At 36.2% G+C, this 23197-nt stretch overlaps 1 protein-coding gene across 3 annotated transcripts; it reads left to right on the forward strand.

Moving 5' to 3' along the window:
- The first annotated feature begins 3491 nt into the window (after positions 1-3491).
- On the forward strand, positions 3492-23197 carry LOC112463605 (aquaporin AQPAe.a-like). Of its 3 annotated transcripts, none has more exons than XM_025030079.1 (6): positions 3492-3510; positions 5423-5582; positions 20659-20852; positions 21170-21313; positions 21772-22226; positions 22708-23197. In XM_025030079.1, exons 2-5 carry the CDS (start codon positions 5444-5446, stop codon positions 22216-22218), a joined length of 924 nt encoding a protein of 307 aa, XP_024885847.1. In that variant the 5' UTR covers positions 3492-3510; positions 5423-5443; the 3' UTR covers positions 22219-22226; positions 22708-23197. The 3 variants fall into 3 exon arrangements, with proteins under 3 accessions (XP_024885847.1, XP_024885845.1, XP_024885846.1); XM_025030077.1 differs by lacking the exon at positions 3492-3510 and adding an exon at positions 3518-3741; XM_025030078.1 differs by lacking the exon at positions 3492-3510 and adding an exon at positions 5095-5156.

Below are 23197 nucleotides of genomic sequence, written 5' to 3' on the forward strand. Positions count from 1 at the left end.
GTCATCGACCCGGCACGGCAATGTTATGCAAAATGCGGTTAGTTAATAATGCAGCTCTTGGTGCGCGTTGGTTCGATTACTTAATATTATCGTAATATAATTATGAGAAATCTCGTTGAGTTCTTTGCCATGAAGCGGATGAAATGTTTACTTTGTACACCATAATCTTTATTCTTTTTAAGACATCGATGAAGGAGCAACAATGATAATAGCTGCAGATTATTGACCGATTCAAAGAAAAATTAGAAATAATGCGGAGATAATGGCATAATTGAGGTATATACAAGAAAACAATGATAGAAAAATAATATAAAAAAGATCTATCCTTATACATAAAATAATTATGATCTCCTGATGAGATGAAAATGAATTACTGCCATATATGTACTTTTAATTTGTATTCATCATTAATGCGAGACACGTGTAACAAATGAGACGTTAATAATTCTTCGGATGTATATTTTTCGCAGAAATCAATATCCCGATTGCAACTTTAAAATTCGAATTAATCGCGACGAGTATTTATTTAAGTGTATCGCGACTACAGATAATTTTGTATATATTATATTTATATACAATAATATAAAAACATATAGATATTATAAGTATATATTTGCCCGTATATAATTAATTCGATCAGTTTAAATTGAAATATTAAAGTTACAGTTGTCTATGTTATAAATAATAAAGAAAAAGATAAGAAATAGAAAGAAATGCACAAAAAACAACAAAATGCTTTTCTTGCATCTAATATTTATATATGTAATCGTATCTAATAAGTCGCTCGTCTATAAGTAAATCATCTAATCATAATACGACCATAAATTGATCATGTGATAAATTTCCTAAATGCTCACATTAATGTCCGCGATTAAATCGTAGATTTATTTATCATTTGAATTTTTGATAGCATTCCGCACGATAAACTGTGCCGACAATAAGATAAATTGTACTTGATATACTTTGACTTGTGATTTATCGATTGCCTGACATTATTCTACCATCAATAACAAAATCGCTACTGATTTTATTTGCTTCTCTCATAATTGACATTGTAAAACAATTCGAGGTAATAGGATAATAAACCTATCAGTACCCTCTCAGAAAGACTTTCCCTGATGATAACGAAACAAAAAATATTCTAGACATATTTAGTTCCGTCACAACTTCATGCAGTATAAAAATAAAACAAGATTAAATGAATAATTCCTATTTTCCTCTCTCTCTCTCTTTCTCGAATTAAGTAAGATTGATTTACTATCTTGAGACAAGAGTAACAGAGTATAGATTTAAGCTTATATTCTTACGTTTAGAATAAATCTTCACTCGATGTTATAATCGTATAATGCACGCTGTTAGCGTCACAATATTGGCACAAAACAGATATGTGCTACCGTTGTTTGTCGACGGCAATAACGTGACACGTACGTTCGTACCTGTGTATAATGGATCTCAAGTATATAACCCTACAAGAAATACTAAAAAATATGATCCTATCTTCTCGAGTCTTATTTCTCTAGTAAGTATACATGTATACATTTGTATGTAGTTGTAATTCTAATTATTAACTGATGCTAACTGAATCAGAAAATTTGGATCTAGTTCTATAACCAGTCAAATATACTGATTAGCTGCTAATGATGTCTACTGAAGATTTTTGTCGTAAAAGTTGGATGAAAACATACTTCTTTTGATGATTATATCGCAGTCAATTAATATGTTCGAGAAGATTTATGATATAACAAGAATGGCACTCTTATATAAGTATGTACAATATGTATCAAATATCAGATCGTATACATCGGATCATATTCCGATTAAATATCATTCATTTGTTTTACATATTAATATATTAAGACGAAAATATCTAATGAACACGGTTACACCCTGCATTTAGGCCGCGGCCTATACCTACCTCAATTCGATCTAAATTATTTAGACCACCTGTTTACAGCAGCTGTAAAACAGACGGCCTAAATAATTTAGGTTGAATTTGAGGTATAGGCCGGCCGCGACCTAAATGCTCCGGTGTAACCGTGCCCAATGTAAAATTCTTCTGTGAAAATTAACGTGATAAGACTAAGATCATTTCATTCTTTTAAGAATTTTCATTTAAAACTAAAATATTCCTTTTTCAACAATAAATATAATTGTTCTTATATCGATCCTATTTATGATAGAGTAATAGTATTGCACGGAAAGAACGATTTTGCTGAAAATAATTTTGTTGCGACATCAAAATAATTATAGTAGGTCGCTGATGATAATGCTGTTAAAAGTTTTGGCATTTTATAATAGCTATCACTTTGAGTGTTTTACATAATTATTGGTGCAACAAAATTATTTTCAGATTTGTATCTAGCTAAATTTTTAGATATTTTAGCAAAACCGTTCTTTCCGTGTGAATCCGGAAATCTTTTCTGTGGTTGTACATATTTTGGTTATCGCTAAAGACAATTCGATTCAAATAATCTCAAGTATGGTTTATAAGTAGGTTTTGTCAATTATACGTTATTTTATTATAATTATTTTTTTGATAATAAAAATATGTTAAATAAAAATAACGATTTCAGAATAATTCTATAATTTTTGGCATCCATAAGTACGTCAAGATGAATTGTGTGATCTATTTGAAGTTGTTTCTAAAATAAGTGTTAGATATAAATGTAAAAAAATCTAAGAGAAAAAATATTTAGCCTAAATTTGATTAAAAATTATGTAATATTTTATAATATATGATAAGCGTATTAAAAAAAGCATTCTCTCAGTTTCTTGGAAAAAAGCAATCTATATATTGTATATTAAAAATATGATAAAAAATACTAACAAAATACTTATAAGGATATTAAAATCATATTGTAATCGCAGAATTTGATAAAGTAATTTAATCAAAACAATGCGCGATGTTATCTAAGTTAAAATTTACTCGATGAGTAAGAAGTTTTGGCTGATTTGCCAAAGATAATTTCTTGACAATGCTCTTCAAATATGTAGGGCATTCACCTAGTGCTTTTGAATTCACACGTAGGAGATACTTTTCATTAAAAATAAAATAAAATAAATATTTCTCCATATAATTTAATTGATACGTTATCATTGTTTAAATATTTAAAGTATATAGCTAATTAAAAAATAATTGTATAATCGATATTAATAAATATCTTTTATCTAATTACGCTTCTATAAGTTTTAATTTTTCAAAAGATCTTTTCTTCCTACTTCCGTTTAAAAAAGATCATTTCAATATCATATAAAAACCGCGATGTGTGCCAAAGTTGTCGATCAGCGAAATGTATATCCTATAATACATATACGATATTATGATACTTGTCGACGCCAATGTAAATATTTTCCGATGCGGAAACGAAATAACGCGCGCGCGTGCCGCGTCTTGATAATTTGGCATACGTTTCGTGATTCTCGTGGTCGTGCATATACCGTCGTCTAACGGGAGAGCGACGGCCAGAGCCGGCCGTTGGCGCACACAGTGGAGGGTTTCTACATATAGAGGTGAGCGCAACTCGCGAATTCAGTCCTCTCGAAACCACGCGACAAAAGACAATTCCTGGGATAAGCCACAATAGAGCCGCGCGAGTTCGTTCCCTTCGAGTGTGCCGATCATATTCGCGCATTTTTATGAATTGTTGACGAGAGCGGAATTTTTGGCGTACGGAAATACATCGAAAGCGGACTTCGTGCAAGATCTGTGTGCAACGTTGCAGCCGCGAGTTCTTCTTCGCAGTAAGTAGCACGATCGAAGAATTAAAAGAGTCAACAATCTCTTCTTTCATGATCGCCGTTTTTCGTATAACCGAACGTTGTAAATGAAAATTTTCCCGATTCTTGAACGAAATCGATGAGTGTAACGTGTATAAATTAAAATGCAAATGTATATAGGTACTTTGAAACGTCATTTAACTCGCTCGCGTGTTTCTCTCGTCATTAGTTGGCATTGGTGCCAATGACTTCAGATATTTCTATTTTACAAATAGCGAGGAGTCTTTCAACAACATATGTTTAAGTTGAAAAGATATGTTGGAAAAAAATGTCTGGTGTAAACCACGACGGCAAAAAAAAGAGTGCTAGTAGATTAAATTACGATTCGATATGACGTCATAAATCGATCGCGAATCTTTCGCGTTATCGCGAAAGTTTGGAGTTCAATCTATTATCGAAAGCACTTTGAAAGCGTATCAAGTTTAGCTTGATTAGTTAAAAGCTAAGTTAAAAACCAGTTGATCGTTTTTTTAATGTTGTTGCTCCTTTAGAATTTATAACATTTATAATTTAAAAAACATACAATTACAGACGTCAGAAATGCATTTTTTGGTGAATTCCAAAAATTATATAATTGAAAGCATCGAAAGATTGCTCGAAACGAGCCGTTATCATGTGATAAAGATCACGGATTAAGAAAAGGATTAGGTGAAATTAGTTAAAATATCGATTAATAATTGGTTTTTTCCGTTCTTGCTGTTTAATATTTGCGATAATATAATTTTTCAAATTTAGATAAACATATATTCCCGCGTAAGTTGCACGAGTTAAAACACTTATTGGGAATGCAGCAACATATATTTGATGCCAAGTTTACGAGAGATCGGTTAATCATCAGTTATATGCGTGCTAAATCATGGATTTAATTAACGGAGTACGATTGCTCCGCAATCGGGAGACGTGTGATTCAATCGTTTGTGCGCGAAGCGTCGAAATTCATCTGACAGCTTGGCGAATTTAATTAGTTATTCCCACCTTGCGTTTGTTATTTGCACGATGATATACAACTCGGCTGTATTTGAGCTGACGATATAATTCCGCCAAATCGTACCGGCTTTAGATAACGATATATGCTCTATTTATATGATTATCAAGAGCTTCTGTTTGCAACACAGATAGAAGATATTCTAATGTTGCGAAGTCAGTCAATGAGAAGTCTGTTATAAGTGTCGACCTTCTTATTTTGTGACTTAGCAAAATTGTGAGAAGTATAAGCAAAAGAACAGGACAGATTCCGTTAATATTTATCAAAATTTTACTAAAGATTAAGTTAATGAGAAGATTTTTCCCAGAATTTAATTAAATTTTAAATTTTCCAGAATTTTTCTGGAATCATAATTCGCTATAATTACACCAGAATTTATCAGAGCAGGCAGCAGGTGATTTTAAAACGCGCGCATAACAGTAGTTTGCTGATAAAAAGATAATCTGAAGAGCCGGAGTATATTTGCGAATTCATTTGCAATCTGTCATTTTTATTTTCCGGTGGCAGTTTCTTATAAGACTCTTATAAATAAGAGTATCACGGAGTTAAGGGGTGATTTTGGCTGCATGATTTGCTGCCACACTAGAGATAAGATAAGTTAAGGCATCAATATTTTGTATTAGACTGAAAAATTGTAACCCCACTATGCTCTATTTTCAGTAAACACCTAATTGCGCCGACATGGAGCAAAATGGTATCTCGATAATATCACCACCGGGTGCCACGGAAAACCTGTCTATCGGAAAGTCCAAAAGTATCGGCATCACGCTCCGATCCAATGGTACAATACAATCGGCGAAGGAGAAGCTGAAGACACCTTGTGAGTACGAATGAATGGCGCGATCATAACGGAATATGTAGACACGCAAAGAAATTGAAAGTAAAAGTCCCGTTTTTGAGATGTAACCCAAGAATAATTTGACAAATATGTCCAATCCAAAAAAAAAATCTTTACAATGAGAAATTCAAGAATTTTATTTTACGTTACATGAACTATAAAATTAGATGTTTAATTTTATAAATTTTGTAGTGGACTCTGTGCAAAGTAATTCATAAAATGTTCTTCTAAAAATCATATGCAAGATGCTCATTGTTTTTTCGATCTATACATTTAATAATAATTAAATAATAATAAAAGCGATTTATATCAAACCATCACCTGTATTCGATATTTTTATATTTTTTCTGAAAGAAAGAGTAGTTCGAATCGTATTTCGACGTGAAATTTCTATTAGCGAATTCGGTTGAACGCATCAGTGCGCATTCAGTGCACATTAAAGCCGTCGTACACGAATCAACATAAAGCGTATGCATGTTTAATATAAACGGGTTAAATCACGAAACCCTCAATTATCTTTATTGTACTATTTGGTAAAATATGTATCGGGCGTTTATCAGTCGAAATATTTGCATTTTACTCTAAATTAGAAATTAAATCAGTGTGCAACGGCTTTAACGTGCACTGAGTGCGCACTAGTGCGTCCAACCGAATTCGCTATATGTTACCTATATATTTCTACATCCTCTTGTTTTCAAATAAAGATCAATTCTCGATTCTCGAATCTCTTAAGAGGATTTCGAGCGGGGTCAAAGTTCGCAAATCCTTTTCCGTATAAAATCCGATCAAAAAACTGAATAGTCCGATTTTATCTCGAATATCGATATATATCATCGCTAAAATCTGTGTTAAAAAACGATGCGACCCTCTGCGGAATATCAACGCAAAAAGTGAATAATGGCGCGTACACGCTTCCAGCTAGCCAGTGACAAATCTTCGCTCTCGTGAAACGTTGGAACGAATTTCATTATAATTCATAGAGGTTCCCGTCCATTAGAACGTAGAACTTACTTTGCAGCCATTCTCGCACGAGGGTACATATATCAATCCAAACAAACTCCGAACTTTTAATTAGGTATCACCTGATTTTGCGGCGATTAATCGCTCGTCCGCCCTCTCAATATTTATCATGCTCCTTGCGTACTTATCGCGCGCAAAGTATAATCGAATTTCATTAGAGGAGACATTACGGTTGTAAGATATTTCTGTTCATCAATGATACGCGCGCGAATTTAAATCCTTTTAAAATATAATGATTCATGATTCACCCTTTTATGATTTATCTTTTTACGTATCGACGTTCTATCGATATACTGACAAACTCTTCACACGAAATCCAAAGAAATATTCAAAGAAATAAAATTTTTATAAATCTCAATTCTCTTCTTACTGACATATAATTCACAATTCGCCGCAAAAGACTCGCAGCCTTCGGGAATCCTATTGGATCCGGGAATAGAAACGTATAGAAGAGATTTCGCGAAAGAGTCTAGCGCGAAGGAGTGACGTGAATAGAAGGAATCGATCGCATAATAAGATGGAAAGGCTTCGCAACACGATCGTTCGCTCCTGCTTTCAAGATTGACCTTAAACTCGCGAATCGGCTGCCGTCGCGAGGCAACCGACCTCCTATTCCTTGAAATATTTCTCGCCGTCGCGCTGCGCCGATCTCCTTCACGGTGAAAGAGAGAAGAAAGCGCGGAGGCTTGCATTATACCGAACGCATGCTAAGCGACGTTCTAGGAGCACCATCTCTCCCGGCTTGAAAATTGGGTCGGAAATCGGATTTGACTACGAGGAAATTTCTCTCTTTCGCGCCGCGTTTCCGTTGCGCATTTCACCGTATCGAAAGCACCCCTGATGCGAGGTGGATGTCTCGGTGATCCGGAAAATTAGGTTCTCGCGCGTAAGTAACGTTATATCGAGAGTCCGTACCCCGAAGAAGTGGTATCGTGCATTATTACGACGTTCTCGGATCGAGGAAAAAATTTTTTTCCTCACTTATTCCGGCAGTGATTAATGTTTCGAACCTGCGACCTTTACAGTGTCCATTGTTCTTGTACAATAATGTTTTATCGTTGGAAATGTTTTATTTGCTAATAAATAATAGCTATAAAATCAAGAATGGTTTAATTCATTCATGATTAATTTACAACATATGTCTTTCTTATGATTGTATTCATTTGGGATAGTGAAATGATAATGAAGTCTTCTTTCTTCCATCACTTTTCCTAATATAAAATGCAAGAGTTTTTAACTATTGTGTGCGCGGCGAGAATAATCGACGTCGCACTTGGCGCGTTTGATCTAGAAAGCGAGCCGCGTTCTTCTTTTAACGAGCGTATTTCGGTCGTTTCTCTAGGAAAAAGAAAGTGCATAATGCAACCGCATCAGGAAACGTGGTGGCTCGGACGTTTTTACGAGACACGTCATACGCAGGCAATCCCGCTAACGAAATTAGATGATAATTATGGAGCAGGACGCGTATGGGTAACATTTCTTTCCATATTATCCTTTTCTTCGTTCGACGAGCGCGCAAAACGGCACTCAGTTTCACGATTCGATCTTTTATTTGCCGCCTAGTTCGTCACACACTTCGCGGCGTATCTACATCTATAAGATGTTAATTAACTCGTGGTAATATTTTCGTTGAACGTCGCGCGTACCTCACAATGGTTTCACGAAAGTCTCGAGTCTGACAAAAAAAAAAGAAGATACCGGTGAGAGGAATTGATTATTCCCGAATGGCTTTTTGTGAAGTCTATCTTCCTGAGAAAATCTAGGGAAACGATACCCGTACTCTCGGAATGCTAAGTTATCCGTGTGTACTTTCACCCGTTTCGTACGATCGCGATGCGAGCTTGATTTATAATCGCGAAAATACGTGCGGTGAGTCTTTAGGAATTAATTTAAATTTAATAGCGAGCAGTTGTAAAGAACAGGAATTGAGATGCGGGTCACGCACTATCTCAGAATCCCTATCTCTTGCTGTAGAAACGTCGCGGTAAATAGTTGGCAATTTGTTCATGCCATGTTGATGCAAATATACCTATATTTGGTCTCGAAATAAAATTCCCATAAATATCGGTCTACATAGAATTCTCAATTTCAACAATGATCAAAACATGCCACAATAAATTTCCTGGCTTTTCTTTTAAATCAAGATGTTCACTTAAGATAAAAATAAGATAAATTCTGTAAAATGTACTTTAAATTTTTTCGGCATAAAAATTCGCATTATGTTTAAAATGACGACTTAAAGAAAAGTACACAAGCAAATTTAACAGGACAGAATAACGGTCTTTGCCTTGTATACCCGACATAGAAAGTAGTTCGAGCGAATTGTGCGCGACGAAGACGCAAGTGTGCGTGTCCATGAAGATAGAACAGCTTCCGGTACGAAGGATGGTATTACCTATATCCGATCTGACGAAAGAAAATTTTGAAACTTTTCATCGATTAGGAGCCGCATTGTGCCGTCGGCAATATCGCTAATAATTCACCGTTCGCAATCGAGCGAAACCTTCGTCGTTTTACAGCCTTATGTCATTCGTTATTGGATTATAGTACATTATATTATAGTGCCTGTAATAAAATCGTCAATTGGAAACGCGCGCGTCTCATTTCGTTATTTTTATCGTTGAAAATGTGCGGTGTGATGCGGATTCAATGGGCGTTCTGAGATGTGCCATAACTACCTATTTTCTACGCTGACTTTTCTCTGACGTAAGTTACACGTTACTACAGGCTATTTGCAGTGCGGATACATCAACGTCGGCAGTAAATATTTCTCGCCGTGTCGTCACCAGATTTAAAGGAGTTCAGTCGCGGCAACGACCGGTGATAAATCGAATTATGCTAATGCATGCAAAATATTTCTGACCAAATGACGGTTGCTTTTTGTATTTTCATAACAGGGGCAACGAGAAGCACTGTGAAACATATTTGTGAGAACGAGCAGCGACCAGCTTTCTTTCCCCTCGACTTTATACCGTAGATAAGAATAAATTGGGAATGTAAAAAAAATAATACGTTTTCTACCTTTCGCGCAATTATCATAATCACTTCGCTTTACTTTACATTATAATTCACGCTCGTCGGGAATCTGAGGAATCTGCAATTGATCTTATCAGACGGAGTATTCCCTGCCCCAGATTCCCGAGAAGACATAATTATCGCCAGACTGGAATCCGTTATTGAATCGAACGAGAAGCGCTCTGAGAAAATTTAATACATCGTGATATTGTCGAGTTTCAGGAAATCCTGAGTTTGACTCTTCCTCGCGTTACAACGATTTATCGTGACAATCGCGCTGTAATTTATCGATACTTCCTTTCTATCCGTTCTCACGATAGTTGCTCCACTTCCACTCCGATCGTGTGATAGGGTAGATAACAACAAAATGCCAGCAGTGGGAATGCAATCAGTGCGAGACAATGTCCTTTGTACTGCAGTAACGCGATCTTGTTATTATTCACCCGTATCTTCTTTGTAAATATTTTTGCGATAAATTCTTAAAGTAGTTACGTATTAATTCGTAATAATGTTTAGATATAATGTTAATAGAAATATCATTGATAATTAGTGAGTGCTAAAATAACTAAAATTAACTAAATTAACTATATAATATAAACTAATTCTTAAAAAAATTAGTCTAAAAATATAATTTACTTGATAAATAAAGTTTAAAAGATAGACAAAAAATTTTAATTATGTTTCTTTAGCTTTTAACAATGCTCGAAACCTCAAAGATATTTCCTCAATTTATAAACATCAATATTAATTATATCAAATATTTTAAATGTTTCTCTTTTTTTTTAATTTTAATGGATAGCACTTCATAGAAAGTGTTATTGTACGATATTTCAAGTCTCTGTTTCGTTTTCAACGAGATAAATTTTTACCAGAGTAAAAATTCAGAGGATTTCGGGCAGATCGGCGGCAAGTGCGCGCGTAAAAATGCCGTTAATCTGCCTTTTTTTCTTCTTTGTCGATTTTACGCTATGCTTGCAACAAATTGAGAGAATGTCGTCGTATCGAGTCTGGCGCGACGCTCGAGAGCCACCGGACTCCGGCCATTCACCGCGAACTTGACCCACTGTCACACTTGCAACACCGACGAACGTGTGTATTCCGAGCACAAAAAAGGCTACCGTGTCCGTGTACTTTTCACTTCCCCTTGCGGAGCCTCAGTTTATCGCGGAGGTGTCTTGCAACTGTACACTGATGACGTAACGGCTATTAAGAAAACATTCTTTTATTTCATTCTCGTTGCATCAAGCTAATCTACGCGTCTTTAATATATTATACATTATATTTATTAATTTTCTAATGCAGAATTTAAAAAAAAAACCGTCACTATACCAATAAATTATTGATATAATGATGCATCATGTATTGCTGATTAGAAAGGTGAAGAATGTTTTATTCATTGCTTCAAAATTATGTACGAACCAATTTTATAATTTAATAACAATTTTATTTACATATATTATTTTACACATTAATATGCATGATATATGTCAAAAATTTATTTGCGTTGCCATGTTCCGATAGTTTTGCATTTCCGCCGCTTATCGAAAAATTGTTTTATGCAACGCGTTGAATGGGCGAAAATTAGTTTTGACACCATTTCATCGCGAATCTAATCGGCTGTGACAATCGATGGCGCAGCATAATATTGTGTGAGAGCACGTGTAATTATACGACAATTATCGATCATTGCCAATCGCTCCGCATGCGAATAACCGACAGCGATATGAAAGAGCACGCAATTAATCGAGTCCTGCATTTTTTTTTGTTAAAACAGTTATTACAACGCCAAATTTTTCGCAATTATATAGGAATAGCTTTTTCTCTCAAGGGAAAATATCCTTGCGTTGAAGCAGCTGCGAGATGAAGCAACTAGAGCGTGCCGTGTGTTCAACGTATCCCGCATTTCATTAGCCAACGAAAGTTGAAGAAAAATATGCGTAACGTAAAGAAAAGCGCATCTGCTCTTTCATGCATCTCGACGTTTACGACGGTTAATCGACGAGTGTAGCGTTTCGTCCGCGTCTTTCAGCATGAACCGGGAATTTCACCGTGATGCAATTACCGAGCCATTTTCTACTGTTTCAGAGGATTCATACTATATCCCGCGAGAAATGTGAAAATGCACATGCAGGCTATATACGCTCGAATATATACGACGGCCCTGCGGCTTGCACGGGCGCGCGCGCGTCTTCCATTCTCGTTTGGCGCGGAAAAAAAAATGAATATTTATGTGTCTTCGTTTGCACGCCACGTAACGTCATCAACTTTACTCAATGGTTTTAATGCTATTCATGGTATCCAACTACGTGCGTGCGAAAAATGCTCCGGCGAAAAACGCCGCTCCGCTGATCAAACACTTTGAGAGAGATTCTGAGACGACATATAAGCAAATTTATCTTTACTTCCCGAGACAAGTAAATGATGTTGACATTTTCTAAAATAAGCCAAAGCTTACACACAGAACATTTCCGAGTTATTGTATCTTCTTGAAATGAAAATATCTGATTTTCGTGCACGTTATTCAAGTCTCCTTTTTAACTTATTTCAACATTTTAAAACGTAGATGAAGTTAATTTAGGCAGTTTGTGATATTATTGAGAAACTCGTGCTATTTTACCAAAGCGTTTACTTTGAAAATACAAGACTGGAGAATCTCTTTTTCATTTTTCCCCCCAAAAATATATAGACCTTCAAGCTTGAAAAAGATTCGTGAAAATTCACTCGAGTATCGTGAATTCACCGAGTCGTTAGAAAGACCGTATCGCAGTTGCAGCTCACGATGACCGATCGTATTTCACGCGATGAACCTGTTACGATTCCTATCGTTTTGGCCGTATTTCACAATCGGACGGAGTCGCGCGTGTTTCTGCGTAAATAACGTTGCCTATTGTGCGTATTGCGACGCAAGTATTGCGTGCAATTTGCAGACTGACGACTTATATGCTTTAACGTCGCGAAAAAAGCCATGTTACACAAATCGTACGTGTGTATTCTGTATTATATAAAGCTCAGACCGTGTCATCGCCGACCGACCGGTCAGTCATTAGCAAAATGTTACTTGGTCAGAGGCAATCGCGTGGATTTTCAGTACTTTCACACGATAAGCGAACGACGTTGTATCGCATCAAATAAACATGCTACTTTCATACCGAGCAATTTTATATCTAATTCTCGATCGATTCCCAGGAAAAGTTTAACGGGTTCCATTAATGAATGAATTGGGAAGGTAATTATACTAATTAGTAAAACGCCTTATCCATACTAATACGCAAATTATGATGAGCGCAATTACAAATTGTAATTACGCAGCGGGCACAGTCACACATAACTTTATTAGCTAAAGTTCAGGTTTATTAACATTAGTTAATTAACGGACATGGCGGGTAATCAAATTAGTAATTAAAATAATCGACATAATATATTATACATTTATATACAAGTTTATCGCTTATTAAGATTATTGATTATGGAATGAAAGAAAAAATATTTTCTCATAAATGTAAAAGCGACGTAGGAAACTGTGTTTGACAACGTGAATTATTAAATGAAGTGAATTATCGTGAGTATAACGTTTTAAATAGAACATTGTTTAATTCAAGGGCATACTCTTAAATGCATGTCTAGTCTATGCAGATGCGCGATGTGAAAAATAATTAATGACACACGCGCGTTATCTTATCGTTTTATTAATATCTATTGCGACCAGTTGAACAAATACTGTTTTTCCGATCGTTGAGATGTGTGCAAACATCGTAACGGACGTATATATTATTAGAAAAGCCGCATTTTTGCGATGAAGTCACGAGCGCACATATTCGTCTTTTCTTAAATCCTCACGCGAGAAATTTACCGGACATTATGAACACGAAATGTACTTTGCTGGTCATCGTACGTTGCATCGTACGCGAGAAAAACTGGCTTTCTATCTTTTCAGTGCAATTGATTTATGGAAATTTCACTGCTAGGGTACCGCCGCTATTAGAGATCATTGAAATTTGCGGTGCGCCGGTAATTTTCTGATACTTTTCCGTGTCGAATCATCAAAATAAATTGCCTCTTCACAATCCTATACGGTATGAAGTTATGAAGTGCAATTCCAATTACGAGGTGCAAAAAACGTAATAGTGGAATGCAAAAATTTAAACGATTTGCTAATTAGACAAATTTACGTAAGAAGTTACGCGTTGCATCAAAACGTTTGAAATGCTTCCTGTACAAAACGGTCGTAATTTCGTAAAAAATTATAATCATTAATTTATCTACAGTTACAATATAGTCTGTTAATTATAATTAGTTGCAATACCTACTATACGGCCATTCAATTAATCGAATATATCGCGTTCCAGAATTAGTACATGTTAGTCGAACTTCTCATATGATAGTCTGACAATAAGCAACATAACAATAACAGGAATGCATGAATATTCATACGTACACACGTGAAATGTGCATTGCTGCTTTATCAGTTCACCGCGAGTCGCGATACGGTAGGTTTCTGCTGTACTTTTCGCGCACTATCGATAGCTGGTAAACTCATACGTCGTAGTCGGTATACTGATGTAAAATTTTCCAGATATCGGAAAGATAACGGATATTTGTACGAGAGATACCGTAGATGGTGCATCAATGAAAGCGCATCGACGCAACGCGGAGCGCAACGCCGCGTCCCTTCCCTTCTCCTTTCTCCTCGATAGATTGCTCGCACGACTTCTTCCACAGGAGCCTCCAATTTCGTGTTAATTTCATCAAATTACGGTTAGCTTAACTTGTTAAAAATAAAGAAGGTATTGAAGGCGAAGCGCATAGGCATACGGGACATTTCACCCGGCGCGGCGAACGTAATTGTTGATTACTTTCGCGATCCGTAATTATGCTCCCGTACTTTCCTGCTAATTACCGCCAGCCTCCGTTCTCCGCAGTTTGATTTTTTAATTAGCGATTAGAGATATGCTCGCATTCAAGTTACGTGGAACTTGGAAAGTGCACGTCTCTCCGGCGAAGATATATTTCCGTGAATATAGATATGTTGCCGTGCCTCGAAGCGATCGCGTACCTATGTGTTGTTTTCCTCGCAAGTTTCTATTCGGTCCTGATGTACAACACGCGCGCAGTGGCTTTCTATACTTTATTCCGCTAGTACTTCACGACCATCTTTACGACTATCGGATCATTAACTGGCGATAAATTAGCGAAACGTTAAGAGAGCTCGTAAAGCTGTACGTTCTAATTTCTTTATATTGATTAATTACCGGTCGATCGGCTTTTATGAACACGTTGGGTTATTTCTTTCGTATCTCTTTCTTTCGTAATATAAACAAAAAAGGAATATATATAAAGGAACAAAAAAAAGGAATAAGTAGATATATTAAAAAAAGCGAAAAAAAGCAAAAATGTAATAAATAAAAACAAATAAAAAATAAAGTTATATTATACACGCGATTTCATATAATGCATTTTTTTAGTTCAACGAAACTTTATAATATTATACACAAATGCAAACAAAAACTCGGAAAAAGCAAAGAGCTTATCGCAGGTACTATTTTTATTATAAGCTATTAATAGCTCACGTCAATAGCTATAACATATAAATTTAAACAATCCGATTTACCACTCACAAATATGTAATTTCACACATTTATTTTAAAACATAATATAAAATTTTAATTTTTTTTCTTTTTACTGAATTATATAAATACATATTCTAGAATTAATAACTGGACATTGAATTTTTGAACTTTTATTCTTATAAATAAAATGGTTTTTGTTCAAATATTTTGCGTGTCCCGAGGATCCATGAAAAGAATCGATGGCGCCATCCTAATGCTACTCCTCGAACCGTTCCTAATCCGCACCGCGCCGCGTACTTACGAGTCAGAGCGGAGCCGATTACGCATCAAACAGGTGACTCCGACAACACCTGTTAATCACCATGCAATCGCGGAATTCGGCGATGATCCACGATTAGCATACGTATCGGCTGATCGCGGGCTGCTCCGATCATCCTCGTCGTAATGACGTCCACAGACAGAACGAATATATAATAGTGATTCGAGCCGGTCGATATTGTGTTCTCCGCATTGCCAAACCGGAGCGATGAAGCCTCAGCTTGAGCATAAGACCGTGAGCCGACAGTCAAGTTAATCGCGCTCGTGCGTTTCTACACCGGAGCAATTGCCGAGACGGCCCATCCACGTCATCACGTAAACGAACGACGCGTTGTTCTCATTCGTAATCGAGTGCATACAAATAAAGACAAACACTTGTGACGGCGATACCTGTGCCTATATTATTCACGTCCTATCCTTGCATTCCGTATCCCCTCTCGGGACAATATCAGCTGAATTATATTCAAACATTTTGTGGTCTTTCGAGCCGGATCGGCGTGCAACAGTGACAAGTGGCACAAGAGATTCACATGATACAAACGTGCAAGCAGTTTCGTCTGAACCCTAATAACAAACAAAAGGTCGTTGACAAATTTAACATCATGGAAGAACTATTGACGCAACAACGAGTCATGATCGGTTCAATCGAGCGAACCTTGGAAAACTTCCAAAAAATTGGGAAGGCCAATTTCACGTACGGAATCGTACGCAACCGATTGCAGAGCCTGAAGGAAGCCTTTGCTCGATGTGAGCAACAACATGGACGGATCCTTGCCGCCTCAACGACGGAGTTCATCGAGACCGACAACTACTTCACCGAGGACCAGTTTTGTGCCTGCGAGACGATGTACCTCGCTGCTTCCGACTACATGGCCGAGTGGCAGAGCCTGTTGGAGCCGACGATGCCCTGCTGCCTTGAATCATCACCCATAAGCCACAGACATCACAGCATTGCGCCGCAGTCAACCTTTCAACTCCCGCGTATAACTCTTCCGAAATTAATCAACGACGGTTAGTGCACGAGCACATTCATGCTCTCTATACGCTTCCCCAAGCTAATACAGACTCCGCGGCAGTCCTCGCCGCGTTGCGTGATAAAACGAACGTCGCAGTTCAAGCGTTACGAAATCTCGGGCGCGCTGTTGACACATGGGATCGTTACCAAACCGGAGCGATAAAGCCTCAGCTTGAGCATCAGCATATATAAGACCGTGAGCCGACAGTCAATTGCCGGGACGGCCCATCCACGTGGTCATCATCACGTGGACGAACGACGCAATTGTTCTCATTCATAATCGAGTGTACAGATAAAGACAAACACTTGTGACGGCGATATCTGTGCCTATATTATTCACGTCCGATCTTTGCATTCCGTATCCCTCTCGGGATAATACCAGCTGAATATATTCAAACACTTTTGTTTCAGAAATAAAAAATAATACAAACTTATATTACTGTTTGACGTCTGTCGCTCTGTCTCACAAAATTACGTCAAGTATCCATTTTCGTCCAATTCCGTAATGTAATCGATACGATTCGGAGTGCCGGTTTTTTTAAGAGGATAAGCCCGCGACTTTGAACGGCTTCGGAACACGTCGGATTGCGTTTCCGTCATCGCATCGAAATCCGGCTAATCCGCGAGTGTCGATGACTGATCACTATCGGTCCGGGTCTGCGTCGCACCGAGTCTGTGTGTTAATGGAAATCATACGTGACACGTGTTCGGTTCTAATTATATCCGCGCGACACACGGTTAATCACGAGAACTCGGCCGTAATTCTAGGGCAAACGTGCGTTGGCATCTCTAATGCATAATTCAGAGATGCAGGCGGATATGTATATGTATAAGCGCGATTAAACCCGAAGGATATTGACATCCGTATGTTATGAATATCATATGAATGTGGAAGTCGAGTGATGCGCATGCACAACGGATCTCAATGATCCGTTCAGGAAATGCAAAACACGAATGCAACACGATGCGGACGCGACGCAGCGGCTATAGGTAGATTAACATGGAAGTATTTCTGTCGCAAGATGTTGGATGGAATAGCGAATACACCGAACCGCGTATCTCCCATGTCAAAAACATAGCAAAAGTATATAACTCAAAGCAACATTCAGCTCTACTTTTTATCGCGATAGTTTTTTTTTTTTATATTTTCGTGAAAAGATATTACATCGTGTCAAAAAAAATTGTGCATAAAAGGTAGTATCTGTATGCATAAATAAATATTTTATTTTCAATATTTTGTGTCGCACACATGGAAACATTTTGAACGTTATCAACTTTCGATTTTGAAAAGTAGGTAATGGATATTGCGTTCGCTACTGTAAGTTAATTACAGCGAACTGTGTTAAACAATCAAATCGTACGCATATTTTTTCAACAAAGGTTTGATTGAATTAATGCACGCGCACGTGCTCGATTTAATTAATATTTGCTTTTCTCTGCAACTTACATATAAATAGATTAAATAATTTTATACTTGGTATAAAGAGTAAATATCTTCGCTGAATTAGTCGTCAAATAAAGAGAAGGCAAGAGAAAGCAAGATATTACTATTTCCAGAGATCGAGATTATCTAGTATTTTCCTATGACAACGAGATAAGAATGGCGAAATGCAAAATTTCCAGGAAATAGAGAATAATATTTAAATAAAATATAAAATAACATATAGTTGAAAAAAGTTATCGTGTTGAATTATGTTGGATATATTATTTACTGAAATAAGTCTACTCTATTCACTCATAAATTAAAAATTGTGTAAAATAAAACTTTATAAAATTATTTAAAATATTATATACTTATATTACCACATCGATAAATAGTCACGAAATTATCAAGACTGCATGGTAAGAAGAAATGTCACGGAGTCTTGACCTCTGACCGCAGATTACTTGACTGTTAATAATACTTTTTCTCTCTCGCGTGCACGCGCGCGCGCGCTGAACGTCAAATGTTGACCTGAGATTATTATTCAAAATATGTGATACAATTTTAATATTAATACAAAACATTTAAAAAACGATGAATGTTTAATGTATTTTAATATTGAAATATAACGCGCAATTGGAAATAAAGAAAAAATTCATCTTCTATTACGCATATTTATACTCAATTCTAATATTTTAAGTCGGAATAAAATACGTGTAACAAAATAAATAAAAGTTACACAGCAAAATAATGCAAAAATGGTGAATACTATGATGGTAAACTTATGTAAAATGTATACTTTAACCTGAAAACAAGCGCCTGAAGTTTTATACTCTATAGTATCGAAAAAGTAAAACTCACGTCACAATAATTTTAATATTGCTTCTTTCGTTTTTCAGAAAATATTGAGTAAATTTATATACACACTGTCCTCAAATACTAATAAATTATAGAATTATCAAAAATATGTATAATAATTAATAACAATGATTTAATTGGCGTGAAAAAATCACTTCAAGCATTTATGCAAAAAAAAAAAAAATATCGGGCGCCCGTTTCCGGGTTAATTTTGAAGTGTGTACTTTAATTTCATTGTTGCAAACTTCAGTTCAACTTTACTTTCGCATTCTCGAGCGAAAATTTCAAAGTCCTCCCCCTCTTTCCTGTGATAATTTTTCGTGCTAGCTCTCGCGAGAATTACATCGAGCAAATTTCACGGACGTCAGAGAAAACTGTGCCACCTTGTCAAGAAAAAAAGAACAGGAAGCGTTCAATGGAGCGACATTCAATGAAGAATACTTATTAAAGTCCATTTTCAATAACGCTAGAGCAGCTGGACTATCGACCTCCGATGTGTATAACTTTACTGATGCTTTCATGTAAATTCAACATTGACCTATCGCATCCTGGGTTTATACCAGTGGTAATCGCATTCGACGTGGAGCGAACAAAGTTTCCACTCAAAAGTTTACAACAAAGTGACAGTCCAAGTTATCCTGCCTGTCGAACCAAAAACATAGTTTCTCCGCCGAAAACTATTATACTTTTGGAATTCATTAAAGAACAATCGACTATTTTATCAAATAGGAACTTGACATAAAAACATTGTAAGTTTTAAACATCGAAATTTCAGGAAAAGTAATTTGCTTAAATAATATACTTACTGCTTTAAGAAATAATTAGCTAAATAATTAACTTTGAATTAATTTTATATACTTTAAATAGTTTTAAAAATTACTGTCTTTTAACAACTAATTTTGAAGAAAAAAAAAGATAATGTTAGAAACGCTTCCTTTTAAATTGTTAAATATAACATATAAAATTTTTAAATATAAAATTTTAAGATTTTAAATGTAAAATTAACAAGAGGTAGGATAATTTGCATTTTAATACACACACTTGTATCTTGAAATAAGAACACTTGAAAAGATGTAAACCATGTTTTCCTCTTTTTCACACTGATTCAAGGGAACTGTTGGTATTGCGGTTGGCGATTTGAATACGCGTACTTATGTGTGTGTATGTGCATGCACATTATCCACCTTTGAGATCGTCGTTATACAGTTACACTCAACAAGCGAACCTTCATTAGACGTATGCATCTTGACTTTTTTTGTTATACACTCAGCGGCATGTAATGCGTGCAGAAATAAAAATATGTCGCCGTTGGATGCTCCATTTGTGTGTACAATAGTTATCTTTTAATTAAATATCGATTTACGAGGTCGAGCCGATAATGAGAACGCAAGTGTTCATACTTTTTCACAAAGGCACGAGAGTGACGTGCGCGAGAAGCATTCTCTACGAAATCATAACACAAAGTAGCGTTTTATTTCTTTTACCTCGTTGCGAGACAATTTTTAAATTATTTATACAGTTTCACAATTCTAATACTGCAATTCAAATTTTACGATTTAATTCGCTGATCTATATACTTTATAGAAATTTAATTAAATAATGCAATTCTCATTATCATTATCACTCAAGATACTTTGATATGGATGTCCTTTACGATTGGACGATACGAGTATCTCGGAAGTGATTATGGAGTGCTCGTACATTTACCCTTTCCACACGAGAAATATAATTCATAAATTCACAAATTCAATAAATTGCGAATTGTGCCGATGAACACAACAACTCGTTGACACCACGCATACATCATGTTAATAAAAACGAAAATGTCCTTTAACATCTCAGGGCTGAAGAAGACGGAAGAAGATAATATGTGCGACAAGTTTCTGGCTATCCTGGGAGAAGTGATTGGAACAGCAATTCTAATCTTTTTGGGATGCACGGCAGGCCTGGGCAGCATGAAGCCGTATAATGAAACCGGACCGTCTGTCATACAAATTTCTTTCGCTTTCGGTCTCGCTGTTATGATCGCTATACAGGTATAAATCATTTTGAATCTGACAATTAACATTATCTTCGATAAGAATCATTGATATCGTCTGTGACATGTCAGTACGTTAGTCAAATTTTTAATTTACATATTTTATTTATCTTTTATTTATATATATTTTTAAATTATAACGTAGATTATTTTCCATTATGTATTTATATATTTTAATAACATATCAATAATTAATATACGTTATTTTATGAATGGGATCAAGCATGTATAAAAGCGAGTATTTTTAAGTAGCACTCTGTTGCTCGATATTATAAAATCTTATCAACGGTTGAATGCATATTTGTTCTTTTCCAGTGCGTTGGTCACATCAGTGGCGCTCACCTCAATCCCGCTATCACAATCGCCGCAGTGATTCTCGGAAACAAGACTCTGATAATGGCCGGATTCTACATCATTGCACAATGTTTGGGTGCCCTGATAGGTTTCGGCCTGCTAAAGGTCAATGAATATACTCATTTATTCACAGATTACAAAGAACACATTCAGATTAACGTTTCGGCGGACATATCCCGACAAGATTTCTTTCGCTGCCAACATACTGCTGATAATAATATATTCGCGTTTATATAACGCGTTATCAAAAATTGTTATCTCAAAGTTACAAATATTATCAAGATTATTTTTAATCGCCTGAGCGCCGCATTTGCTCCTAAAGATAAAAAATTATTTCTATGCTGGTTAATTGCAACATCCAATTATCCAAAATGCTAGAATTCCATGGATCGTTGTAAATGAAATTTTAATAACTATAATATATAGTTCAAAAATTATACTTCTTGCGCAAAACAACAGTGAATAATGTAGTGAACTTGCACAAAATATCGATTAAATTTACGTTTCGATTTAATTATTTAATTTAAATTTGAGTTAACTTTTGTTTCAATATCAATTGACAGTTAGTAACGCCGGCAAATCTTATGCACAACGGCGCGGGCGATCCATCCGTCCCGTTCTGCATGACGGACATTAATAAGGAAATAACGGTCGGTCACGGAATCGCGGCTGAAGCTTTAGCTACGGGAGTATTAGCCTTCTTCGCCTGCGGAAGTTGGGACTCGCGAAACGCGAAGAACAGCGACTCGATGGCGCTGAAATTTGGTCTCTGCGTCACCGTCTTATGTCTCGCTTTCATCCCTCACACCGGCTGTAGTTTGAACCCCGCCAGAACGTTCGGACCAGCAGTCTGGAACGGCCACTGGACATATCACTGGGTATACTGGCTGGGACCGATCGGAGGCGCCGTTATCGCGGCTATGATATATCGATCTCTATTTTCGCCTAAGACGAAAGATCCAGATGACAACATAAAAGACATGGGAACCTTCAACGGCATCGAGACGTAAACGGAATCGTACGTACATTTCTGAACTTGTCAAATAAAAACATTGTTTTTGCACGAATCGACTATCAATTTATAAACAACAAAAGTTATAATTAAATAAGAACTTAATTTCGGTCAAAAAATGTGCATTTTATTTAATTATTTAGATAACTTGTTAAATAGTTTATTATCTTAAATTCTTGCATGTGTATTAAATTATTTTTTAAAGTTAAATAACTTTTTTTATTGATCAATCATATTCAATTAAAAAATTATTTAATAAACGTAGAACCGCTTCGCTTGTGTGGATAATTTTTTTTCATCAAAAATTTTATCGACGCTCTGCAAATGCTATGAGCTTGGCACGTTTTCAAATTACTTTTTTTATGCTTGTCCTACTTTCGTTCATTCAGCTACTCGGGTATATCTCCTGGCTATTTTTGAGCGTCGTTACGTCATTTTTACCGAATGATCTACGAACCGAGCTTGTATCGTGCGTACCTTCTTTCAGTGAGCGAAATTGCATTCCGGTCGTCGGTGTTTCACAAATTGAACGAGAAATCCTGATCGCACTGGTATTTTTCCCGGTTGAGAAAAAGAGAGTTGCAAAAGTTGCGACGAAAGAAACTCTCGTGCGGAGCGACGGAAGCCAGATCGGACGGGCTTCGAACTTTACGGATTTCTACTTTCAAGGCGCTCGGAAATGTCCTATTCGAAAATCTTGTAACCCGAAGGATCGCAACGCATCGAAGGACTGCCACGCGACAAGGACTTCTGCGTCGTAGACTGATGTGATGGATTATTTTTGTACAAAAAACACGATGTAATATTAGATAAGGCGTCGCGTAACGTTAGTTTTAGATATAGTTATAGATCTAAAATTTATGACATGTTCGTTATGATTATATTTTATTTACTTTACCGCGTCACGGCCTCGCAAAACACCGTAGAAATGCATTTTAAATAAAAAACGGACAAAATATAAATTATAAATTATTCTT

The sequence above is a fragment of the Temnothorax curvispinosus genome, unplaced genomic scaffold, assembly GCF_003070985.1.
Source record: "Temnothorax curvispinosus isolate PA1 unplaced genomic scaffold, ASM307098v1 QBEX01013461.1, whole genome shotgun sequence".
Taxonomy (NCBI): domain Eukaryota; kingdom Metazoa; phylum Arthropoda; class Insecta; order Hymenoptera; family Formicidae; genus Temnothorax; species Temnothorax curvispinosus.